Here is a 23,917-nt window from a genome sequence, read left to right on the forward strand (position 1 = left end):
AGAAGAAGAGAACAAGAAGAACATACGTTCAAAGAAGATTGGGAAATGTTTATTAAATATATGGGGGAAATTGTGTACACTTGAAAACGTTGGCAGCATTAAGATAAATTCAACAGTGTCAACAAGTTTTGATGGATGCAGTAATGGAATAGTGAATGGTTTAGTTTATGGAAAATATGCAGGGATTTTTGATATGCAAAATGAACCATGGAAAGAGAAGAAGGGAAGTCACTGATATTTTAAGGTTGTTTAAATTAATACTCTAAATTGTAAAACAGAAACAGATAGATAGATAGATAGATAGAGGTAGAAAGACAGATATAGAATTTCAGTAAGAACAAGAATAAAAGAAACTTCCCTGGAGAGAGCATTCCACAGACGGGGAGCCACTGCAGAGAAGGCCCTGCTATGGTGTTGCCATCCTCCGGGCCTCACTAGAAATCATTTGCTCTAGAGAACAGAGTTTCACCATGTCGGACCAATCGTTTGCTCAAAGATCCAAAAAAGGTGGCCACTGTTTTGGGCCAATAATATATCCGATGCAACTGGCATTCCCTAGAGCCTCCAGGTGTGTGCAAGATCATTCAGAGGAAAAATGGAGCTCAGCATTGTGGCCTCACTTATTCCAGCACCTCGGTTTAGCCTTTCCTCACCTTGGACGTGCACAGAGTAGTGGCCTCGTGACTGAAGTGTCAGCGTCCATTTACCAGGATGGAGAGGGGGAGAAAGGACTGCTCTGTAGATGCTGCCAATGGACTGGATCTTGGCCAATGGACCGCTGGCTGATGAAGAAGCCTGTCTTACACCTGCATGGAAAGTCACAAGGGGAACATAAACTGGCTTAAACGTTATTCCCTTAAAATTGGCTGGAATGGATAAACGCTTCCAGGTGGGAGCTTAGAACTGCAAACGGGTCCATTCAGCATCATCATCATCATCTATCATTTATACCCCACCCATCTGCCTGGGTTTCCCCAGCCACTCTGGGTGGCTCCCAACATAATTAAAACACGATAAACACTTCCCTAAACAGGTCTGCCTTCAGATGTCTTCTAAAAGTCAGGTAGTTGGTACTGAACTTTAAAGCCCTAAATGGCCTTGGTCTAGTATACCTAAAGGAGCTTCTCCACCTCCATCGTTCTGCCCGGACACTGAGGTCCAGCGCTGAGGGCCTTCTGGCGGTTCCCTCACTGCGAGAAGCCAAGTTACAGGGAACCAGGCAGAGGGCTTTCTTGGCAGTGGCACCCACCCTGTGGAATGCCCTCCCACTAGATTTAAAAGAGAAAAACAACTACTAGACTTTTAGAAGACATCTGAAGGCAGCCCTGTTTAGGGAAGCTCTTAATGTTTAATAGATTATTGTATTTTAATATTCTGTTGGAAGCCGCCTAGAGTGGCTGGGGAAAACCCAGCCAGATGGGAGATGTATAAATAATAAATTGTTGTTGTTGTTGTTGTTTACAGTGGTGCCTCGCAAGACGAAATTAATTCGTTCTGTGAGTTTTTTCGTTCTACGAGTTTTTTCGTCTTGCGAAGCACCACTGCATATTGACGGTTTCCCGTAGGAATGCATTGGCGGTTTAAAAAAAAAGGCGCAAGACGTTTCGTCTTGCGAAGCAAGCCCATAGGGAAATCCATCTTGCGAAGCAACTCAGAAAACGAAAAACTCTTTCGTCTTGCGAGTTTTTCGTCTTCCGAGGCATTCGTCTTGCGAGGTACCACTGTATTTCCTTGACATCTGACGGTAGGGGGCTCCACAGGGAGGGTGCAACCACCAAGAAGGCCCTCTGCCTGGTTCCCCGTAACTTTGCTTCTTGCAGTGAGGGAACTGCCAGAAGGCCCTCAGAGCTGGACCTCAGTGTCCAGGCAGAACAATTCAGTAACTGCAAACGGCCCATTCGCAACAGGTTATTTCTAACTTATTGGATTTTCTGCCAGAAGATTAAGTCAAGATTAAATGGAAAGTCAAGATTAAGTCAAGATTAAATGGGCACTGTGATAAACTTGCACTGCAAGAGAAGGACTGATCCCACCAGAAATACCTGCCTGGAATTCCCCTGTGACTAAGAGCTCATCCACAGGTCCCTGCCATTCAAGCCATGGGTCCAAGAGGTTTGCTTTAGTTTTTGTCTCGCTGCTTTCCCCCGGGGAAATCCACCGTTTACAGCTGAATCAGAGCAAACATTAATCCACAGAAAAACTTGATTGCTGTTTGTTCCGATTCAGCAGTAAACTAGGGGCTTTTTCCTGGGGAAAGTGGCAGGGCGAAAGAAAGGAAAGTCTTGAGTCGTGACTTGAAATCACAGGATAAACAGCAGTGTGGCTTGGCCCAAAAGTAACCTGATTTCTTACCCTCTGCACAGCACCTAAAACATAAAGCAAGTAGAACCCAAAGCACAGAGGAAACCAGGGTGGCTAAAAATAATTTTTAAAAAATTAACTAATAATTTAAAAATTGGATTTTAAAAAATTTAAATCAGGGGTTTTTTATTTAAATTGTTTTTTTAAAAAAATAAAATGCTTTTGGAGGAAAAATATTTCTAAAGATAGTTTTCTATTTAAATTACATTATAGTCCAAAGGTTATTCATCAGGAAACAAAGATTTGTTTTAAGTTTTTCATGAGTGCTAAAACTCAGTCTAAGTTTTTGTTTTTTTAATTGTTTAACCACATCAGTTTACAAACACGTATACATACGCTACAATGTTATTGTTTTAGTTAAATAAATTGCTTAAATTGTTATTAAGGAAATGACTATTTTTTCTCCTTCCAATAAAGTACAGCAGAAAAGTTGTCCAAAAATAAACAGTTAACTTATTAAACCTCACAACAATTTCATAATTATCTGTCTATGCATTTCCAATAGTATAACCAAATCAGTAATTTTTGATATAACTGTAAAAACTACTCTGAAAATTTATTATTCCAAAAATTGGAACCTTCATCTGGTTGTAAATACAGTGGTGCCCCGCAAGACGAATGCCTCGCAAGACGGAAAACCCGCTAGACGAAAGGGTTTTCCGTTTTTCAATGCGCTTTGCAGGACGAATTTCTCTATGGGCTTGCTTCGCAAGACGAAAACGTCTTGAGATTTTTTTTCGCTCCCCACCCCCTTTTTCTAAGGCACTAAGCTGCCTTTTAGCAGCTAATCCCTTAAGCCTTTAATAGCCGCTAATAGCCGCTAAACCGCTAATAGCGCTAAGCCGCTAATAGGGTTGCTTCGCAAGACAAAAAACCCCTAGACAAAGAGACTTGCGGAACGGATTCTTTTTGTCTTGCGAGGGACCACTGTATTAAGATTATACCACAGCAAGAATGAGTCTTTCTGTAAAAAAAAAAAAAAGATTTAAATCAAGTCTTACTGACTACTGATTTAAACTGTGATTTAAACCAATTTGATTTAAATCAAATCCACCCTGGGGGCAACCCACTTGAGAGAGCAGACAGGTGCCATTGAAAAGCCACAGATCCTGCTACCTGCAGGGTTCTGCATCTCAAAGGCCCGAACGCCCCCTTGGATGGTCAAGACCACTTTGTCCACCAAGCTGTCAATCCAGAAGGTGTGATCCTCCAGCTGCGCCGCTTCCTTTCTCCTCCTCCGCTGCGAAACCTTGGGGCTGAAGATGTTCCCTTTCTGGTGGCGGAAGAGGGTCACCTGGAAAGAGTGAAGTGACGGGGGAAACATGTGAATAAATGTGTGGTTTGAAGCAGAATGTGTGTTTTTCTGAATGCACAGCAACTTGAAGGCAGAGCCTTTCACAATGCTTTTTTAAAAAATACCGTATTTTTTGCTCTATAAGACTCACTTTTTCACTTCTAAAAAGTAAGGGGGAATGTGTGTGCGTCTTATGGAGCAAATGCAGGCTGCGCAGCTATCCCAGAAGCCAGAACAGCAAGAGGGATTGCTGCTTTCGCTGCTCAGTGATCCCTCTTGCTGTTCTGGCTTCTGAGATTCAGAATATTTTTTTCTTGTTTTCCTCCTCCAAAAACTAGGTGCATCTTGTGGTCTGGTGCGTCTTCTAGAGCGAAAAATACGGTAATTATGGAAATGTCGTTGAAGCCATCACATTGTAGGACAGGCATAGGCAAACGCAGCCCTCCAGATGTTTTAAGACTACAACTCCCATCATCCATAGCTAACAGGACCAGTAGTCAGGGATGATGGGGGTTGTAGTCCCAAAACATCTGGAGGGCCGAGTTTGCCTATGCCTGTCGTAAGATCAGGTTGGTCATCCCTCTTAAAGGACAACAAAATCAGGGGCACAATTCAGCTAACAAGCCCCACCAGCAGAAGCCTACACAAACACTTTTGCTAGCACAGTGGGGCTTTCTTCCCCTGCTCTCCCCACCCCCCATGGAGGGCTGGGAGATGGGTCAGGAAAACCCCAGACAGAGGGGGAGGGGAGGGGAGGGAGGAGAGGGAGGAGAGGGCAGGCTGTTCCATCAGGCAAGCAGAAAGGCTTGCACTGACGATTGGTGTAGTGCTACGTAGACTGGGATAGCTCAGTCGGCAGAGCATGAGACTCTGAATCTCGGGGTTTGTGGGTTCGAGCCCCACGTCAGGCAAAAGATTCTTGCATTGCAGGGGGTTGGACTAGATGACTCTCATGGTCCCTTCCAACTCTATGATTCTTTGTTATATTCCTTCCCGAGGGCTGCAACTTTTAGCTGAGCAGTTTAAGTCAGGAGTCAGCAACCTTTTTCAGCCATGGGCCAGTCCACCATCCCTCAGACCATGTGGGGGGCTGGACTATATGGGGGGCGGGGAATAAACGAATTCCTATGCCCCACAAATAACCCAGAGATGCATTCTAAATAAAAGGGCACATTCTACTCATGTAAAAACACCAGGCAGGCCCCACAAATAACCCAGAGATGCATTTTAAATAAAAGGACACATTCTACTCATGTAAAAACAGGCTGATTCCCAGACCGTCCATGGGCCAGATTGAGAAGGCGGTTGGGCCACATCCGGCTCCCGGGCCTTAGGTTGCCTACCCCTGGTTTAAGTAAACCACTTAAAAACATTTTTTATAAACTAGAAAAGCGTCCTTATGAATAGGCCAGTGGGTTTTATTTTACAATGTTTAAACGAGTACAGTGGTACCTTGGGTTAAGTACTTAATTCGTTCCGGAAGTCAGTTCTTAACCTAAAACTGTTCTTAACCTGAAGCACCACTTTAGCTAATGGGGCCTCCCGCTGCCGCCGAAGCACGATTTCTGTTCTCATCCTGAAGCAAAGTTCTTAACCTGAAGCACTATTTCTGGATTGGCAGAGTCTGTAACCTGAAGCGTATGTAACCTGAGGGACCACTGTACTTAAAAATAAGCATTCCCTCCTATTTCCTCCTCTCCACTCCCATTACCGAAGATGTGCTGGATTCACCGATAATTTCCGACACCCGCTGGATGTTCTCGTTGTCCGTAAAGATGATCTGGCCGCCGGAACTGTGAGCTAGGCTGATGTAGAGGTTGAATCGGTCTGGGGAAAGTGTTTCTCTTTTCACCCGGGTTCTGGAGGGATCTTCTGTTATTAGGAAGGTCACCTGACATCAAGTGGAAGGGGGGGGGGAGCAGCTTTATATTGGGGGCAGGGCGGACAGATGGTATTACACAGTCCATTTCGCCCTGGATTTTTACAGAACCGTAACAAAAATTACGCAGGTGGCGCTGTGGGTTAAACCACAGAGCCTAGGACTTGCTGATCAGAAGGTCGGCGGTTCGAATCCCCGCGACGGGGTGAGCTCCCGTTGCTCAGTCCCTGCTCCTGCCAACCTAGCAGTTCGAAAGCATGTCAAAATACAAGAAGATAAATAGGTACCGCTCCGGTGGGAAGGTAAACGGCATTTCTGTGCCCTGCTCTGGTTTGCCAGAAGCGGCTTAGTCATGCTGGCCACATGACCCGGAAGCTGTACGCCAGCTCCCTCAGCCAGTAAAGCGAGATGAGCACCACAACCCCACAGTCGGTCACAAATGGACCTAATGGTCAGGGGTCCCTTTACCTTTAACAAAAATTCAGATCCCTTATCAGTGTTTTTCAAAATCAAGCATCATGAAAAGCAAACAGCTCAGCCCACCTTGCATTTCTGTTCCTGGATGAGGGCTTCCACGCTGTTCTTCAGGTGTGCATCTTTAGCAGATGCATCAGTAAAGACGAAGATCTCGGAGTACGGCGGCGAGTTCTGAAGGGCAAGCTGGAGAAGCGGACAAGGGCAGGTGAGATTCCTATCTGTTGATCCAAGGACAGCATTCACCTCCTTGGTGATAAATACAGTGGTGCCTCGCAAGACGAAAAGAATCCGTTCCGGGAGTCTTTTCGTCTTGCGGTTTTTTCGTCTTGCGAAGCAAGCCCATTGACGGAGTAGCGCTATTAGCGCTATTGGCTAAAAAAGGGCTAAAAACGGCTTTTTAAGGGGGGGATTAGCGGTTTTGCTGCTAAAATGCTTTTAGCAGCTTAGCGATTCAGAATAAGGGGTTTTGGAGCAAAAAAAAATTCAATTTTTTTCGTCAATTTTCGTCTTGCGAAGCAAGCCCATAGGGAAATTCGTCTTGCGAAGCGCCTCTGCAGACGGAAAACCCTTTCGTCTTGCAGGTTTTCCGCCTTGCGAGGCATTCGTCTTGCGGGGCACCACTGTAACAGCCAAAAAAAAAACCCCTGGAAGAGCTTACGGCTGGTTGCTTTGGCTCCAACAGGCTCTCCTTTTTGTAGGTTCAAGACTGTCAAAAGTACGGGAGTTCCCCTCTCCCTTCTGGTAGCTCGCCTCTAAGAATTAACGAGCATTTGGTGGATGGATAGTCCTTTTATTACAGCGTTATGTTGCAAGCACAAACAGGCAACCCTCCGCAAGGATATCAGTTGCCTGCTCAGACTCCTCCCCACTTCCGCAGCAAGAAGTGTGCCAATGGGAAGTTCCTGTCGACATGCAGAGGGCCAGGAGGCCAGCTGGCAAGCCCTAGCTGTGCCGTCTCCATCCGTCGGCCCGGGCTCCGACGTAAATCAGCAACCCAGATTTCAAAAGCCAGAGCACGCTATTAGCAGTATACTGCGCACACAGAATAGGCGTGAGGCTTGTGAAGTCATACTATAACTACAGATTTATTAATCATAAATCAGGGCAAAGAAACATGTCGTCTCTCTCTCTCATGTCGTCTCAGGGAGAACAGGAAAAACAAAAGCTGTACACAAACGGAAGTTCCCAGCATACTGTGATGGAATGTAAACAGACATGTGACATGCAACAATTCCACATGTCTGTTCCTTAAGGTGGAACGGAATTCTCAACAGTTCCTCCCCCCCCCCGGTGTCTCCTTTGTTCTCTGACACGCTTGGACCTCCGAGTTCGGGGGGAGGGAGGTGTCCCATCCCCCCACTCTCAACTGATGTATCACCCAGCTGCTCCCTCCCTTCTGGTTGCTTAGCTACTATCTCATAGCTGGGGAGCTACTCTCTCAACTGTGCAGCTTCTGTGTCTGCCTGTCTCTCTGCTTCTGGAAACGCTGGACTCGGGGGGGGGGGCGGGAATATTCCCCCTCCTCTTCTGTTAGGAGCTGATCTCCCTGCGATCGCATCTTCCGATCCAGACCAGCCCCTGACAAAGACAAGCACTTGCACATTACAAATTAATTATGTGCCCCTTTAAATCCTCTTCTTTTGGAAAATGCCCTCAACTTCTATCTCCTTGCAGTTATGACATTCACGTGAAGCAGATCAGCCAGAGGTTGACTTCGCCAGATTAAAACTTTAAAAAAATGGGCATGTCTGTCATGGTCCAGTTCACGGGCGATCAAAGTCCCAGCTGGGGACGTCAGGACCGGGGGCAAAACCAGGGTGGGAGCAGGAACGGGAGTCCAGAAGCCAGGAGTCAGAAAGCCAAGAGTCCGAGAGTCCGAGAGCCGGGAGTCAAGAAGCCAAGGATCTGAAGGTCCGAGGGGCAGGAAGCAAGAAGTCCCGAAGTCAGGGGTCCAAGAAGCAAGGAGTCAAGGAGTCAAACGCAGCAAGGCAGGGAATGTGTTGCTGTGGCAAAGAGCCGAAGGGGAAATGCTGACCTTATATCCCTTCCCAGCTCTTGCCACCAGGTGCTGTGAGTTACCAATTAGCCTACCTGTGAGGCCACGCCTTGCCTCTTCAGAACAAACTTAGGAATGCCCCAGTCCTGCAGAGTCCTATCGGTCACAGGGCCTGGGTTCTACACGCACACCTGACAATGTCCTCCTCTTTATATGACACCCTAAATCCTCCTCATTCTCTCTCACGGTGTGGCTTGGCTAAGAATCACTTCTCTGACCATTTGCCACTGCCAGGCACATTAGCTCTGCACATGCAGTTAGGCTTTGATATAGAGATATAAGAACATCAGAAGAGCGTGATGGATCAGGCCAACGGCCCATCGAATCCAGCATCCTGTTCTCATAGTGGCCAACCAGATGCCACAGGAAACCTGCCCACAGGATTCAAGCACAAGAGCGCTCTTTCCCCTGGCTGTTTCCAGAAACAAGCAGAGACGTACAATTCTCCTTAGCATATCAAGGTGTCCTTTGAGGTTGCAAGTTCACGAAAGGATTGCAGAATAAACATTTATCTCGGCAGCATTTATCTTACAGCGCCGAGATCTAGAAAATGACACAGACCTTAAAGATATCGCATGGATACTAACCTGAAGTGCAGAAAGGCACATTTCTGGCTCGTCCCCACCTTTCAGGGGGCTAATGGTGTTGAGGATTTTCCAGAATTCATCCGGGTCGCTGGTCTTATGGACAGGGCCAAACTCTGAAGGGATGAGAGAGAGAAGAGAGAGCATAAATGCCGATTCATGTAGACACATGTCAAATGAATAAATGAAGGGTCTCAATGGAACATCATGGCATCAGAGGCACTATGATTAAAGTTATTTCTTTTTTGACCTGCAACAGCAGATTCATAAGTGTAAATCTACACATCAACCTGTGGTCTCCAAGCGATGGACATGCATGTATGAGCCAGCATCAACTAACAACTGTAAGAATTAAACAGCTATAAATATTATATTATATTATATTATATTATATTATATTATATTATATTATATTATATTATTATATTATATTATACGTAAAGGTACCCCTGGCCGTTAGGTCCAGTCGTGACTGACTTAAGCTCAGACTCCATTTTTAAGCTGGACCTAGTATGCCTTTGTAACTTACCGTATTTTTTGCTCTATGACTCACTTTTTCCCTCCTAAAAAGTAAGGGGAAATGTGTGTGCGTCTTATGGAGCGACTAGCTATCCCAGAAGCCAGAACAGCAAGAGGGATCGCTGCTTTCGCTTTGTAGTTGCTGTTCTGGCTTCTGAAATTCAGAATATTTCTTTTCTTATTTTCCTCCTCCAAAAACTAGGTGCGTCTTGTGGTCTGGCGCATCTTATAGAGCGAAAAATACGGTAATTGCCATTTTAAGTCTGCCTGCATCAAGCTACTGTACCTGTCGTTCTTTAAGACTTATTTTGAGTGAGCAGATACTATTTTTGCCTCTTATAAGACTGTTTGTGTGTGATTGTTATTTTAAGGGGGAGAAAAGGGGGAAATACAGGAAAATCCAGTCTGCCTTAAAGTGTTCTGGATTAACAACACTAAAAGGGTAAACTAGCTTCCCTGAGCAGCTGCAAAGGGATGGCACACTGATGAACTCACTAATGTGAGGAAGGAAGGGTAGTATCTAATAAATATCCTCTCCTAGCTTCTAATCAAATGCCAACAGAAGGCAGATATAAGGCCTCCATTATAATGGCACTGCAATGGTTTCCTTATCTGGCTCCTGGCTTCACTGTCACCGAATAAACTGGCTATTCTGTTCTTAGCTGTGCTTTTCCTCATGACGATTTCCTTTGACAGTTTAAGCCTTGTACTCCTGAGGACTTAATCCTTCCTGGCCTGACATTTACCTGGGCCTATAAACAGATCTTGGATGGCATTTTCTATGCAGCGTTCTCACCTGCCAACTCACATTTAAGCATCATGGAACAAGAATATTCCTCATTCTGAACCCGCTTAACTGTTGCCTCTTAGCCTAGTGCCTTTCCAGATGTTGCTGAACTACAGCTCCCATAATCCTTTGCCAATGGCTGTGCTTGCTGGGGCTGATGGGAGCTGTAGTTCAGCACCATCTGGAAGAGTCAGAGGTTTCTCCCAGCTAAAACTCATACAAGTCAGGAAGCTACGTAGAAAGACTGTGTTCCCCAAAAGTGCCTGCTCAAGTCTTGAAGGTCTTTGAGAGAGGCCTTTCTTTCTAGCTGCCAACATCTGAAGGGGGGGTTGACAGGAGACAAAGAGGGGGCTTTCTGGTCACCTCACCCCAGTCTCTAGAGGTCCTTTGTCGAGAGAAGCCAGTCTTGCCCAGTCTCCAAGAACCTCCCTCCCTCCAGCATTTTTATGCAGGCAGACCTTTCTCCAATAAGCTGACAAGGCATGGCTCAGCTGACTGTTTTATTGACGTTTCATGTGCCTTATTCTTATGTTAAGACTTTGTACTTTACTTTGCATTATACTGCTTTTAATTGCCTTCAAGCGTCATTCGCTGAAAAGGCAGATACGCAGTCTGCTGGGTGCTTTTCAAATGTCACTAGAGACCCAGTCAACACCTCAGTGGCTAGGAATGCCTTCTGCCAGCTTCAGCTGGTAAGGCAGGTGCGGCCATTTCTGGACCGGGATAGCTGGACCACTGTTGTCCACAATCTGGTACGCTCCAGGCTTGATTACTGCAATGCAGTCGACGTGGGGCTGCCCTTGAAGTTGGTCCGGAAGCTGCGGCTGGCTGATGCAAACACACAAGTTCAACGGCTCACTGGGGCACGACATGGCCAACGCTATGGGAAGAATTGTACTGGCTGCCAATCAGCTACCAGGCCAAGTTCAAGGTGTTGGTTCTGGGATATAAAGGCCCTGTACCAGGGATGCATGAATGATAGCCTCACCCCTTATACCAGTGGTTCTCAACCTGTGGGTCCCCAGATGGTGTTGGACTACAGCTCCCATCATCCCTGAGCTCTGGCCTTGCTAGCTAGGGGTGATGGGAGGTGTAGTCCAACAACATCTGGGGACCCACAGGTTGAGAAAGGCTGCCTTATACAGTGGTACCTCAAGTTACAAACGCCTCAGGTTACAAACGCTTCAGGTTAAAAACAGTGGTGGAGCTTCATGCTCCGGCACTGGGGGCAGAGAGCAAGCAGGGCTGGACTGGCACACGTCCCAGGGGTGGGGCACGCCTCCTGTGGGGGTGGGGCGTCTAGCGTGGGCAGGGGGGGCAGCCGCGATGGAACGCCACTGGGATCGTGCTGCCGGGGGTGGTGCGCTCCAACGGCCCCCCTCTTCCTCTGCCAGTGGTTACAAAATCCACTAACCTGGAAGAGTTACCTCGAGTTGAGAATTTTGCCTCAGGATGAGAATCAAAATTGTGTGCCGGCGGTGCAGTGGCAGCAAGAGGCACCATTAGTGAAAGCACGCCTCTAGTTAAGAACAGTTTCAGGTTAAGAATGGACCTCTGGAACGAATTAAGTTTGTAACTAGAGGTACTAGAGGTACCAGTGTACAGTGGTACCTCGGGTTAAGTATTTAATTCATTCCGGAGGTCCGTTCTTAACCTGAAACTGTTCTTAACCTGAAGCACCACTTTAGCTAATGTGGCCTCCCACTGCGGCCGCACCGCCAGAGCACGATTTCTGTTCTCATCCTGAAGCAAAGTTCTTAACCCGAGGTACTATTTCTGGGTTAGCGGAGTCTGTAACCTGAAGCGTATGTAACCTGAAGTGTATGTAACCCGAGGTACCACTGTATAGCCAAACAACCACAAAGTCCTGCAGGAGAGGGTCTCTTGCAGACCCCATCTTATCAGGAGCTCTGTTCCGTACAATTTTGGAAGGAGGTCTTCTCCTCAAGGATTAAGATGTTCTTATTGCTTTATCTCTTCTTATTGGCCCCTCTTGGCCCCTCTGGAAGCGTAAGCTATAAATTTAATAAATCAATCAATACTGTGTCAGATCACTGGGTCCGACAAGGTCAGTTCCGTCTACATTGAGCAGTGGCTCTCCAGGGTTTCAGAGGAGAGGTTTCTACCAGCCCTACCTACAGGTCCTGGGGATTGACTCTTGGGACAGGAAACACTTCTTTCCCTGAGAGGATACCTCAGTTGGTAGATCATGAGAACTCTTAACCTCAGGGCCGTGGGTTTGAGTCTCACGTCGGGCAAAAGGTTCCCACATTGCAGGGGTTGGACTAGATGACCCCTGTGGTCCCTTTTCAACTCTGTGGTTCCGATTCTTTGACCTTCTTCGTGCAAACAGATGCTGCTTTACCACTGAGCCAGATACGGCCTTTCCTCACATTTAACGACTACAGCGGTACCTCGGGTCACAGACGCTTCAGGTTACAGACTCCGCTAACCCAGAAATAGTACCTCGGGTTAAGAACTTTGCTTCAGGACAAGAACAGAAATCGCACAGCGACAGCAGGAGGCCCCATTAGCTAAAGTGGTACCTCAGGTTAAGAAAAGTTTCAGGTTAAAAACGGACCTAAAGAACGAATTAAGTTCTTAAGCCGAGGTACCACTGTATGTAATATTTATTTTTTAAAAACACTTCCCTCCCCACTGAAAATGGGCCCTCATCAGAATCTCACCAGGGTCGTTGAAAGGGACTAAGAGATAGAAATCTGGCTCCTGGGGGGTGCCCCGGCGCGCCCTGATGATCTCCCAGGCTTGGCGCTTGGCTGCACTGATCTCCTCGCCCATGCTTCCAGTGGTGTCCACAACAAAGCTCAAGCCCGTAGCTGGACTGATATCCAGTAGCCTGGAAACAAAACGGCAAGAGCTGTGGCTTAGTCATTGTCCCTAGAACTGTCAATGTGGCACCCGTGGGCTCAGTTGCATCAGTGATAACTCTGTTTTCCCCCTCCCCCTGGAGCCAGAGCCACTAACGTGCTGGATGAAGGCTCCAGTCTCTTCGGGGGCCACGGGTTCGAATCCCACTGCTGCCAGCAAAATTTGTTTTGTTTGGAATAGCTCAGTCGGTAAAGCATGAGACTCTTAATCTCAAGGTTGTGGGTTCAAGCCCCGCCTCGGGCAAAAAAGGTTGTGAGCCTGTAGACCGGGGATTCAATAGTGCCAAAAAGAGTCCCAAGAAGAAAGAGGTGTCAGGAGAAACGTCAACATCAGTTTGATCAGACATCTTTGGCTGCACAGTTCTGCATTTCTACTCCTTGGCACCAAAGACAGAGAACCCTGCTATCTCAAATGCAAATGCATGATGTACAGCCGTCAATGTTAATTATTCACTTGGAGTTGAAGAAGGGTTGGGAGCATTTTAATGGACTGAGGAGAAAGAGAGGGGACGGGAACACAGTAATGTTCGGCTTATTTTCAGTGGCTGTATTCCCTCACATTGTTTTAAAGATCATAAATATTATATTTATCCCTCGCCCTTTCTCCCAAAGGATCCCGGTTTTATTGATGATTTGTTCGCTGTGTTTAAGCACGACGTTCTACAAGTTGTCGTCGTCCGTTGTTTGGGATTCATTTGAATGGGAAGCAGCAAAGAAATCCATCAATCGCAGACAGACAGACGTGAGCGCAGCAAGAAGCATTATGTATACACAGGCTTGCGTTACCTCATGAACGGCTTGCTCTTTATTTCCCGCCAGAGCTGCTCCAGGAAGTGTACTGAGGCCTCCTGGGCCACGGCAGCGGCTTCCCTGTGCAGGTAATTGTGAGGCGAGAACAAGAACGACGAGCTGTCCTTATTGATACCACCCCGAGGCTCCCTGTGGCGGCTGTCGTCAAATCTCCCGCCATGGCTGCACTTTCCTGGAAGACAGGGAAATAAGCAAACAGAAGAAGATGATGATGATGATAATTTATTATTTGTACCCTGCCCATCTGGCTGGGCTTCCTCAGCCACTCTGGGCGGCTTCCAATAAAGATTAAAAATACATTAAAACGTCACACATTAAAAACTTCCCTAAACAGGGTTGAGGTGGCACTGTGGATTAAACCACAGAGCCTAGGACTTGCCAATCAGAAGGTCGGCAGTTCGAATCCCTGTGACAGGGTGAGCTCGCGTTGCTCGGTCCCTGCTCCTGCCAACCTAGCAGTTCGAAAGCACATCAAAGTGCAAGTAGATCACTAGGTACCACTCCGGTAGGAAGGTAAACGGCGTTTCCGTGCACTGCTCTGGTTCGCCAGAAGCGGCATAGTCATGCTGGCCACATGACCCGGAAGCTGTACGCTGGCTCCCTCGGCCAATAAAGCGAGATGAGCGCCACAATCCCAGAGTCGGCCACGACTGGACCTAATGGTCAGAGGTCCCTTTACCTTTACCTAAACAGGGCTGAGAGATAGAAAATTAGACTGCCAACCCAACTGAAATTTGTGGAGCAAGAGAGAATTGCTTAAAAGGACCGTCATCTACTGCACGGCACACCCAAAAGCCCCATTTGCCATTGGATCACATAGTATAATAAAAAACAGAATTGCCAACCAACCAACAAGGAACTTTCACAGGCCCAGACAGAATTCCATCTTTTTAGATAACTGTGGCAGTAAAAAAGGGGAACGTATGAACCTAAGATGAACCCTGCTAGTGGCCAGCCTAAGCCCGGCATCCTGCTCTCACAGTGACCAACCTGATCTCAGGCACTTTACACCTGCAAAAAAGATTAATATTGATACACTGGAAGGACTAAAAAATATAGCTTCCTTTGATCTATAGAGAGACGACAACTCTTGAACAGACTGCTTTTCAATGAAGATCACGTATTGACAGATTTAATGGTATTTGGGAAGCATTTATCAAAACCATAGTTCAACTGCTGAACTGATGTATAATTATTATTTCTACCCTGCCCATCTCGTTGGGTTTCCCCAGCCACTCTGGGCGGCTCCCAACAGAATATTATAAAACATCAAACATTAAAAACTTCCCTAAACAGGGCTGCCTTCAGATGTCTTCTAAAAGTCAAGTAGTTGTTTATTTCCTGGACATCTGCTGGGAGGGCGTTCCACAGGGTGGGTGCCACTACTGAGAAGGCCCTCTGGCTGGTTCCCCGTAACCTCACTTCTTGCAGGGAAGGAATCGCCAGAAGGCCCTCGACGCTGGACCTCAGTGTCTATGTTCATATACATGACATAGTTTTGGAACCCTAATTACATTCTAACGGTATTTTGTTATGGTTATCCTCCTCCTTCACTTTTTCTTATTCATTTTAATCTATTGTAAGGTTTTCAATAAAATATAAATGCGGGGGGGGGGGGGGGCAACAACAATGACCAACCACCTGTCCATGGGAAGCCTGTAAGCAGCTCATGAGCACAATAGCTTCTCTCCCTGCCTGCTATTTGCAGCACCTGGTATCTAGAGGCTTACTGCCTCCAACCATGAAGAGAGAACATGCCATTATGGTTGGCAGCCATTGATAGGCATCCCTGACACCTACAAGAGAGAATCCCATAATTTAACTTCGCGCTGTGTGAAGGAAGCCCTGCCTTTTATCTGCCCCGAATATTCCAACATTCAGCTTCACCGTGTGTTCCCCAGGGGTGTAAAGTGTTCAGTGTTTTGAGCTGCCATTTCCCTATAATGTACCGTATTTTTCGCTCTATTGGACGCAGTTCTTCCCCTCCAAAAATTGAGGGGAATGTGTGTGCGTCCTATGGAGCGAATGCAGGCTTGTGCCATAGCCATGCGCAATCCCTCCGGCAGGGAGAGGCTGCGCGGGGCTATGGCTTCTTTCATCCTGCTGGCTGCCTTGACTTGCCGCGCGCAACCCTTCCGGCAGGGAGAGGTTGTGTGCAGCCTGTACGCTGCTCTTTGGGGCTGGGGGGGGGGGAGATTTTTTTATTGATTTCCCCGTCTAAAAACTAGGTGCGCCCTATGGTCTGGTGCGCCCTATGGTGCGAAAAATACGGTATTCTTATTCTTATTATTCAGACAGTGATACCCTTCAGGGGCACAGAAGAATCCTGTCGCTCTTTGCAAAGGTTCCTTTGAAAAGCTGGTCCGTGTCTTGAGGGCAGGGGGTGGGGTGGGAAAAGACGTTTTCCACAGGCCCAAAAGCAACAAAGAGGAAAAGGAAAATAAAAAGCTGCTAGTTCCCACCACGAAGGCAACACACCTTTGCACACTCTCCGGACACCGAGCTGAACTTGTCAGAATGTTTAAATGCAAAAGTTGGCAGCCTTATGAATTAAAAAAACAAAAAACCAGAAGACGCTGTCGGAGTGGGGCAGAAAAGAAAAACCAATCCTGTGAGAAGAAACCTGAGAGAAAAAGCGCTTCTCTAAAACGAATTTCCATTAAATTCTAAAGGGTTTCAGTGTGAACTGCTGGAAGACGCAAGAGGAATACAAATGAAGAAGAACAAAGCCCTGTGAGTCTTTAGCACTAAACACACAGACACAAAACCCCAGGCCTCAAACAGAGCCTCCCGCTGTATTCTGGCAACAAAAGCATACCGATGGGCTTTTCAGGTTGGGCGCCATAGAAACCGGTGGTCAGGAGCCCCTTCTCAAGGAGACCTTCCAAGAGGTTTCCCCGACACGTCCAGTCAGAGCAGTCCGTGCAGGTTCGTACGCCGGCTGGAGGGGAGAAGCAGAGAAAGCCTACTTATTTTATTCTACTTATTTTATTTTACGCAAAGCAAAGCTCCGAACAGTTTACGCAAAAGGTTGTCAAGCAAAAACAGCAGGCACTAAATTATTAAAATGTAGATAAAAACCAATCAGTTTTAAGAACAAAAAAATGTGTCTCGATAAGCCCTACCTCAACAAAGCCTAACGGGGGTCTGCTGCAAGGGCTGGAGAAGGCTTAGGCAAGCTGAGCCCTCCAGATGTTTTGAGACTACAATTCCCCTCATCCCTGACCACTGCATCCTGTTAGCTAGGGATGATGGGGGTTGTAGTCCCAAAACATCTGGAGGGCCGAGTTTGCCTATTCCTGGGCTGGAGCTTGAGAGTGAATTCCTGAGCCCTTACAGGACCAGCCAGAAAGCAGCGGGTGATGGGGGCAGCAGCTAAAAGGCCCCGAGGCCTGGACACCTGGGTCCTCTAAGGCTGGTTCTCGACACTACAGCATCTGTTTTTCGGAGGTGGCCAGCTGGGCATCTGTATAGCTCTAGACATCATCTTGTAAAAGGTATTTCCTAAAAGAAAATTGTGCTTATTCCTAAATAAATGTGTCTAGCCTCAGAAGTCAATTTCATTTAATCCTGCAGTTCTGATGGTGGAATGATTTAAGTGTGGAACATGGATAGCACTGTGGTCTAAACCACTCAGCCTCTTGGGCTTGCCGATCAGAAGGTTGACGGTTCAAATCCCCGTGATGGGGTGAGCTCCCGTTGCTCTGTCCCAGCTCCTGCCAACCTAGCAGTTCGAAAGCACGCCCACGCAAGTAGATAAATAGGTACCATTGCATCGGGAAGGTAAATGGCGTTTCCATGCACTCTGGTTTCCATCACGGTGTCCCGTTGCGCCAGAAGCAGTTTAGTCCTGCTGGCCACATGACCCAGAAAACTGTCTGTGGACAAACACTGGCTCCCACAGCCTGATAGCGAGATGAGCGCCGCAACCCAATAGTCGCCTTTGACTGGACTTAACCATCCAGGAGTCCTTTAACTTTACCTTTTTACCTTTGTGATTTAAGTGAGTTAAAAAAGACGAAGCTGCATATGCTCAGAGTATGTCTTTTTTTCAGAAAGATTGGCAAACTTTTTTTTTTTGCTTCAGCTTGTCAAGAATGTAGAAACAATTGCAAAGCACAGGCAGGCAGCGGGAAGAAGAGAAACGATGTGCTTTACAAGCACATACAGTCGACTTGCAAGTTACGTATTGCAACTTGTGAATTCAGCTTTATGTGTTTCATTGGGGGAAAATGTAAAAAACTAAAATAGGAGGTGGGCATCTGGGACGGGGGGATGTCAGCAATCCCACCCACCATTGCACTCACACTGGGAGAGTGTTTGGAGGTACAGGGAAAATGTGTTTTTATTATGTGTCATTTTGGCTTTATGTGCTACCCCTGAAATGTAACTGCTGTGTAAGTTGGTAATACACATGGCTGTCTAAAGACTGTGTCTGTGTGTGAGGTGTTAGTGTGCACAATACACATACGTATGTGTAATTTTAGTTCAGGGTCTAAAATCACCTGGTCTATCCACTGCCTAAGATAGCAAGCAAGCCAGGGACCCAGGAGTCCTGGATTCACCCTACAGATGAAACAAAAGACACAACATAGCACAGGCCTCAGTTTCTCTTCCCTGAGGAGTTTTTGCACCAAGCCTCCAACCTCACCCAGCCCAGGAACCAAGAGAACAAATACTCCCCAAGTTGTGGAACATCATCATCATCATGTTCTAAAACCACACCTTCTGCGATGGACTTGATTTCATGGCCTGGTTGTAGGAGGTGCGGGTGTATCTTCTGATGGCCAAGTTCAATCCAGTTGCTGTGACTGTAGAAATCCTAAACGGAACGGAAGCTTATTAGTGGAGGCTGTTTACGCTACGACGGCCGCCTGTACTGTTAGCCCAAAGTTGGAAAGAGGAAGCGGTCCCAACCAAAGACGACTGGCAAACCAAGTTAATGGACTATGCTGAAATGGTGACATTAACTGGGAAACTCAGAAATCAAGAAGACAAGAATTTTTTTAAAAGAATGGGAAAAGTTTATTGTGTACTTGCAAAAGGATTGTAAACAGGTTTGCAGGATCTGCTAAGGCACAACAGATTCGGATGGGTAGAGAAGAAAATAAAAGTTTAGACAGTGGGGAAAATAAGCTGGGGAAGCAAACAATAATAAAAGTAAGAGTGATATGAGCAAATGCCGTAGAAATGGTGGAAAGAAGAGGACTTAAGTAGAGGATTCTACCCCACCGTCTTGATTATGTGACTAAAAATACTAGTTCCTCTGAGCTTGGACAGAGTTCCTTCCCCTCACTGCTAAAGGGCTACAGCTGGCCCACAGCTGATCTGGAGACCCAGAATATATTAATGGGAGAGTTTCCCTCGTGTAAATAGCAGGTGCAGGGAGCCTAATCTGATCAGGACCACAATATGGGAAAAAAGGATTTTAAAAAACCACTCACAGCATCTTTAGTCACATAACATAATACAATAAAATATAAAGCAATGCAAAACAAAGCCGCACGTGTTGCGTGTAGGAAGAAATCTTATTTGCTTCTCTCAGTTGCTGTTTGGCGTGAAAAATCACATAGGACATTTTTTAACCCAAAAGGTTAACATTGGCTGGGACAACATCATGGAATATTTTTGCCCTTTTTTTGGTTTTTTTAAAAAATACTGTCTTAATTTTGCCCATGGCTTAGAATACAATAAAACACGATAGGGGAGAAATGGTGAATCACATTTTCATAAGGCAGTAGATATAAATAATATAAATAACAAGTGTTTCTTGTACTTTGCAGGAGGAATGCAAATGCAGGAAATGGGTTAAAGGGAAACGGGTATGTAGAAAATCGTAATATAACTCTACAAAAATCATACCATTTTCACATATTCCATATATCTGCTGCTGTCAAGGAGTGCGGCAGCTGTGCCTTGATAGTTCTGGTGCCTTTCATTTACAAAATAAAGATTACGGCTAAAACCTGGGAGGAATTTTAACTTTGGCGCAGGTGATGAATTATGGGAACTCTGTGCTGCAAATCTAAATAAAGGTAAAGGTAAAGGGACCCCTGACCATTAGGTCCAGTCGTGACCAACTCTGGGGTTGCGGTGCTCATCTTGCTTTATTGGCCGAGGGAGCCAGCGTACAGCTTCCGGGTCATGTGGCCAGCATGACTAAGCCGCTTCTGGCAAACCAGAGCAGCGCACGGAAACGCCGTTTACCTTCCCACAGGAGCGGTACCTATTTATCTACTTGCACTTCATGCTTTCGAACTGCTAGGTTGGCAGGAGCAGGGACCGAGAAACGGGAGCTCACCCCGTCGCGGGGATTCAAACCGCTGACCTTCTGATGGGTAAGTCCTAGGCTCTGTGGTTTAACCCACAGCACCACCACGGTGCAAATTCTGCAATGAACAGAGCCCCCCTAGAATGGATTTCAACCCTGCTTTCGACAAAGGCGGCTAGATCAAATCAGGGCTAGGGCCAAACATGTTACGTTCTCTACCTCAAAGCCAAATGCCACCTTCCTCTACTACTTCCAGCTTCTCCTACATTTCGGTAAGCACCTGTAAGGTATGGAGCAGCTGCCCCAGCTTGCCCCGGGCGATGACGTATTGCTCAGAACGTACAGCTTGGAGGATCTCTTTGCGGGTTTGCAACAGCCAGCTGTTCGTGGAATGGATGAGCTCAGAATCGAAGTGGAGCACAGGGTCGTCCCGCGTGGTGTTTGTGAAGTCCATGGCGGCATTGGCGTTGGCCACCTGGGCGATAGCCCCACGGAAGCGCTTAGCCGACACCTCAGGACCATAGAAAGCGGCGAAGATGTCGTCAGCCAGGAGGGTCCTGCCCTAGGTGAGAGACGGGGAGGGAAATCAGATCAGGAGAGCCTTTCATCTGTAACAGTGGCAACCAGGGCAGTGGGTACAGACAGCACGGGTGCGAATGAGGTATGACTGGCTTCTTCCTAGGTGCCATTCCATTCTTAACCTGAAACTGTTCTTAACCTGAGGTACCACTTTAACTAACGGGGCCTCCTGCTGCCGCCGTGCGATTTCTGTTCTCATCCTGAAGCAAAGTTCTTAACCCGAGGTACTATTTCTGGGTGAGCGGAGTCTGTATCCAGAAGCGTCTGTAACCCGAGGTACCACTGTATAGGAAACCCTGAAGAGTCAGTTCCAATCAAGGTAGATGGGCCAAAGGCCTCATTCAGCACAACTCCCTGCACCCATAAATTGTGTGTGCCTGTTTTAGTGGCGGAGGAATTACATGAGGTCCAGCGCCGAGGGCCTTCTCGGCACCCGCCCTGTGGAACGCCCTCCCATCAGATGTCAAGGAAATAAGCAACTCTCTGACTTTTAAAAGACATCTGAAGGCAGCCCTGTTTAGGGAAGTTTTTAATGTGTAAGGCTGTATTGTGTTTTTTACATTCTGTTGGGAGCCGCCTAGAGTGGCTGGAGAAACCACCAAGAACTTCCTGACAGTAAGAGCTGTTCGACAGTGGAATTTGCTGCCAAGGAGTGTGGTGGAGTCTCCTTCTTTGGAGGTCTTTAAGCAGAGGCTTGACAACCATATGTCAGGAGTGCTCTGATGGTGTTTCCTGCTTGGCAGGGGGTTGGACTCGATGGCCCTTGTGGTCTCTTCCAACTCTATGATTCTATGATTCTATGATTCTATGATTCTAAACCCAGCCAGATGGGTGGGGTATAAATAAAATTATTGTGATTGTGATTGCGATTGTTATTATATGTTCCACCTGCACCTTGGATATTGGAACACCAGCTGCTGCTGCTCCTGCTTACTTACGATTTCAGCCCACCCACCCCTAGGCTAGCATTATTTTATTTCATTTCATTTCATTTCATTTTTTTATTAAATTTATATAATGCCATAAACCTTGGGTCTAAGGGCGGTTCGCAGAAAAAAATCAAGATATAAAAACACAAAATTAATAATAATAACAACAGTAATAATGATAATATTAATAATAATAAAAATCAATAATCCCCCCACAAAAAAACACATTTTAAAAGGGCATAGGATGTAAATCAGATCAACCAAAGGCCTGGCTTAAAAGGAACAGTTTTTGCCTGGCACCTAAGGGTGTGTAATGAAGGCGCCAGGCAAACTTCCCTGGGGAGAGCATTCCACAGGTGGGGAGCCACTGCAGAGAAGGCCCTGTTCTCGTGCTGCCACCCTCCGGACCTCTCGAGGAGGAAGCACACGAAGGAGGGCCTCAGAAGGTGATCTCAGGGTCCGGGAAGGTTCATATGGAAAGACCTCTGTTTGTGACTAGAGCAGCCCTGCTGGTGTCCAGACCCGCCGTTCCTCTCACCTTGAAGTCCTCCTCCCGGATACGTTTCCCCTTGTTGGGATGCTGCATCTCCACAAAGATGCGCAAGGTGACGTTGAGGATGGCCTCCTCGGTCATGTCCTGGTGGGTGACGGAGTCCCAGGTGAAAGCCATGGTGCGAGACCAGAAGTTGGGGAAGAAGGCATGGGCTCCTCGCGGAGGCAAATGCAGCAGCGGCAGCAGCCACAGGAAGCGCCAGAACAAGGCCAGGGGATGGTCCATATTGGATGCATTTATCAGGAAGAACAAGAATCCGAGGAAATAGTAAACCTAAAAAGAATTCAGAAACAAAATGCCAAACAATTCAGAAAGCACTTTTCAAACCCACTACATCACATTTCTCCTTGGGAGAAAGGCGATGGCAAACCTAGACAGCATCTTAAAAAGCAGAGACATCACCTTGCCAACAAAACTCCGTATAGTTAAAGCTATGGTTTTCCCAGTAGTGATGTATGGAAGTGAAAGCTGGACCATAAAGAAGGCTGATCGCCGAAGAATTGATGCTTTTGAATTCTGGTGCTGGAGGAGACTCTTGAGAGTCCCATGGACTGCAAGAAGATCAAACCTATCCATTCTTAAGGAAATCAGCCCTGAGTGCTCACTGGAAGGACAGATCCTGAAGCTGAGGCTCTAGTACTTTGGCCACCTCATGAGAAGAGAAGACTCCCTGGAAAAGACCCTGATGTTGGGAAAGATGGAGGGCACAAGGAGAAGGGGACGACAGAGGACAAGATGGTTGGACAGTGTTCTCGAAGCTACAAACATGAGCCTGACCAAACTGCGGGAGGCGGTGGAAGACAGGAGTGCCTGGCGTGCTCTGGTCCATGGGGTCGCGAAGAGTCGGACACGACTAAACTACTAAACAACAACAACACATCAGAAAAGGAATTGCTTCCCTGAGTAAATAGGAAGCTCATCTTTTACAGCAGGAGCAGACTGACTTTAGTCTCGTTTGGGTCTACTTTATTTTTCCACCAGAATCCCATGATGCACTTAAAATGTATGGTGCAATAATGCCTACTCAGGATCTTCTCGTCCTGAGCTGTAACTAACCTGTATTTGGTGATCCTGAGTAGGCAATTCTTGCTCAAGAACCGTAAGGAGTGCTTTGCTGGCTCAGGCCCAAAGTCAACTGTTTTTGACTCCGCAGCATTCTCTGTTCTGCAAAGTGGCTGGTGGTTTCTCCTCCGCTGCTTGGCAGGAGTGGCTTCTGCTAGGGTAGATTTGAGACTTCTTACCGGAATTGTCACCTTTGTGCAGCTAAACAATCGCAGGATCTTACCTGGAAGGCACATCAGCCCACTTCACTTAGCTTTTCAAGTGGGAATGTGGCCGTCCCCCTTGCAATTAACAACAATGTCCCTGCAAATGCATGCATTATATAGGTGTGCTCATGAGGGGTTAAGGCTAGGCCTCTGCACAAGAGGAAGAGCCATCACTCAGTAGTGGAACATCTACTTTGCAGGCAGAATATCCTGGGTTCAAATTCTGGCATCTCCTAAGCAATTGCCCAGCTTTCGCCAGCTTTGAGAAGGCGGCGCAAGGGGTGCGAGAGGATCAGATTTTGACCTTGCGCCGTATTACCAAGGTCCACCCTGCAGGACTGATGGGAGCTGGAGGAATGTAACAACAACAAACAACAACAACAACAACAACAACTTATTTCCTGTACCTAGCCACTCTGAGGAGCTTGCAACAAAATACAGCAGCACCCCAAGGGCACCACGTTGGCGATCCCGACCCTAAACGTTCCAAGCAAGTGGGTTCACACATGCTGAAGAGAAACTGTACATGCAGAGAATAAACACTTCCATACATAGATTCATCACAGCATCCACGTGATTTACTTACTTACAAGATATTATACCAACCATTTTTTTATTATTATTCTTTATTGATTAAAAAATTACATATCTATACAAACTTT

At 46.8% G+C, this 23,917-nt stretch overlaps 1 protein-coding gene across 7 annotated transcripts in view; it reads right to left on the reverse strand.

The window, feature by feature from the left end:
* VWA7 (von Willebrand factor A domain containing 7) overlaps positions 1-23,917 on the reverse strand; it is a 40,186-nt gene that overhangs the window by 9,993 nt on the left and 6,276 nt on the right. For 4 of the 7 annotated variants that reach the window (XM_083424855.1, XM_083424853.1, XM_083424854.1 and 1 more), the window contains 11 exons: positions 21,973-22,260; positions 20,207-20,488; positions 18,381-18,477; positions 16,474-16,596; positions 13,632-13,827; positions 12,645-12,814; positions 8,655-8,767; positions 6,078-6,194; positions 5,367-5,546; positions 3,478-3,655; positions 654-806 (listed from right to left, as the gene is read on the reverse strand). In XM_083424855.1, coding sequence (XP_083280981.1) covers positions 654-806; positions 3,478-3,655; positions 5,367-5,546; positions 6,078-6,194; positions 8,655-8,767; positions 12,645-12,814; positions 13,632-13,827; positions 16,474-16,596; positions 18,381-18,477; positions 20,207-20,488; positions 21,973-22,212 — 1,849 coding nt within the window. In that variant the 5' untranslated portion in view covers positions 22,213-22,260. Of the gene's footprint in view, positions 1-653; positions 807-3,477; positions 3,656-5,366; positions 5,547-6,077; positions 6,195-8,654; positions 8,768-12,644; positions 12,815-13,631; positions 13,828-16,473; positions 16,597-18,380; positions 18,478-20,206; positions 20,489-21,972; positions 22,261-23,043; positions 23,204-23,917 lie in introns of all 7 variants that reach the window. The other 3 variants (XM_083424858.1, XM_083424859.1, XM_083424856.1) reach the window with 2 other exon arrangements.

Source organism: Podarcis tiliguerta, assembly GCF_965153285.1.
Source record: "Podarcis tiliguerta genome assembly, chromosome: 2".
In the NCBI taxonomy this organism is placed as follows: Eukaryota; Metazoa; Chordata; class Lepidosauria; order Squamata; family Lacertidae; genus Podarcis; species Podarcis tiliguerta.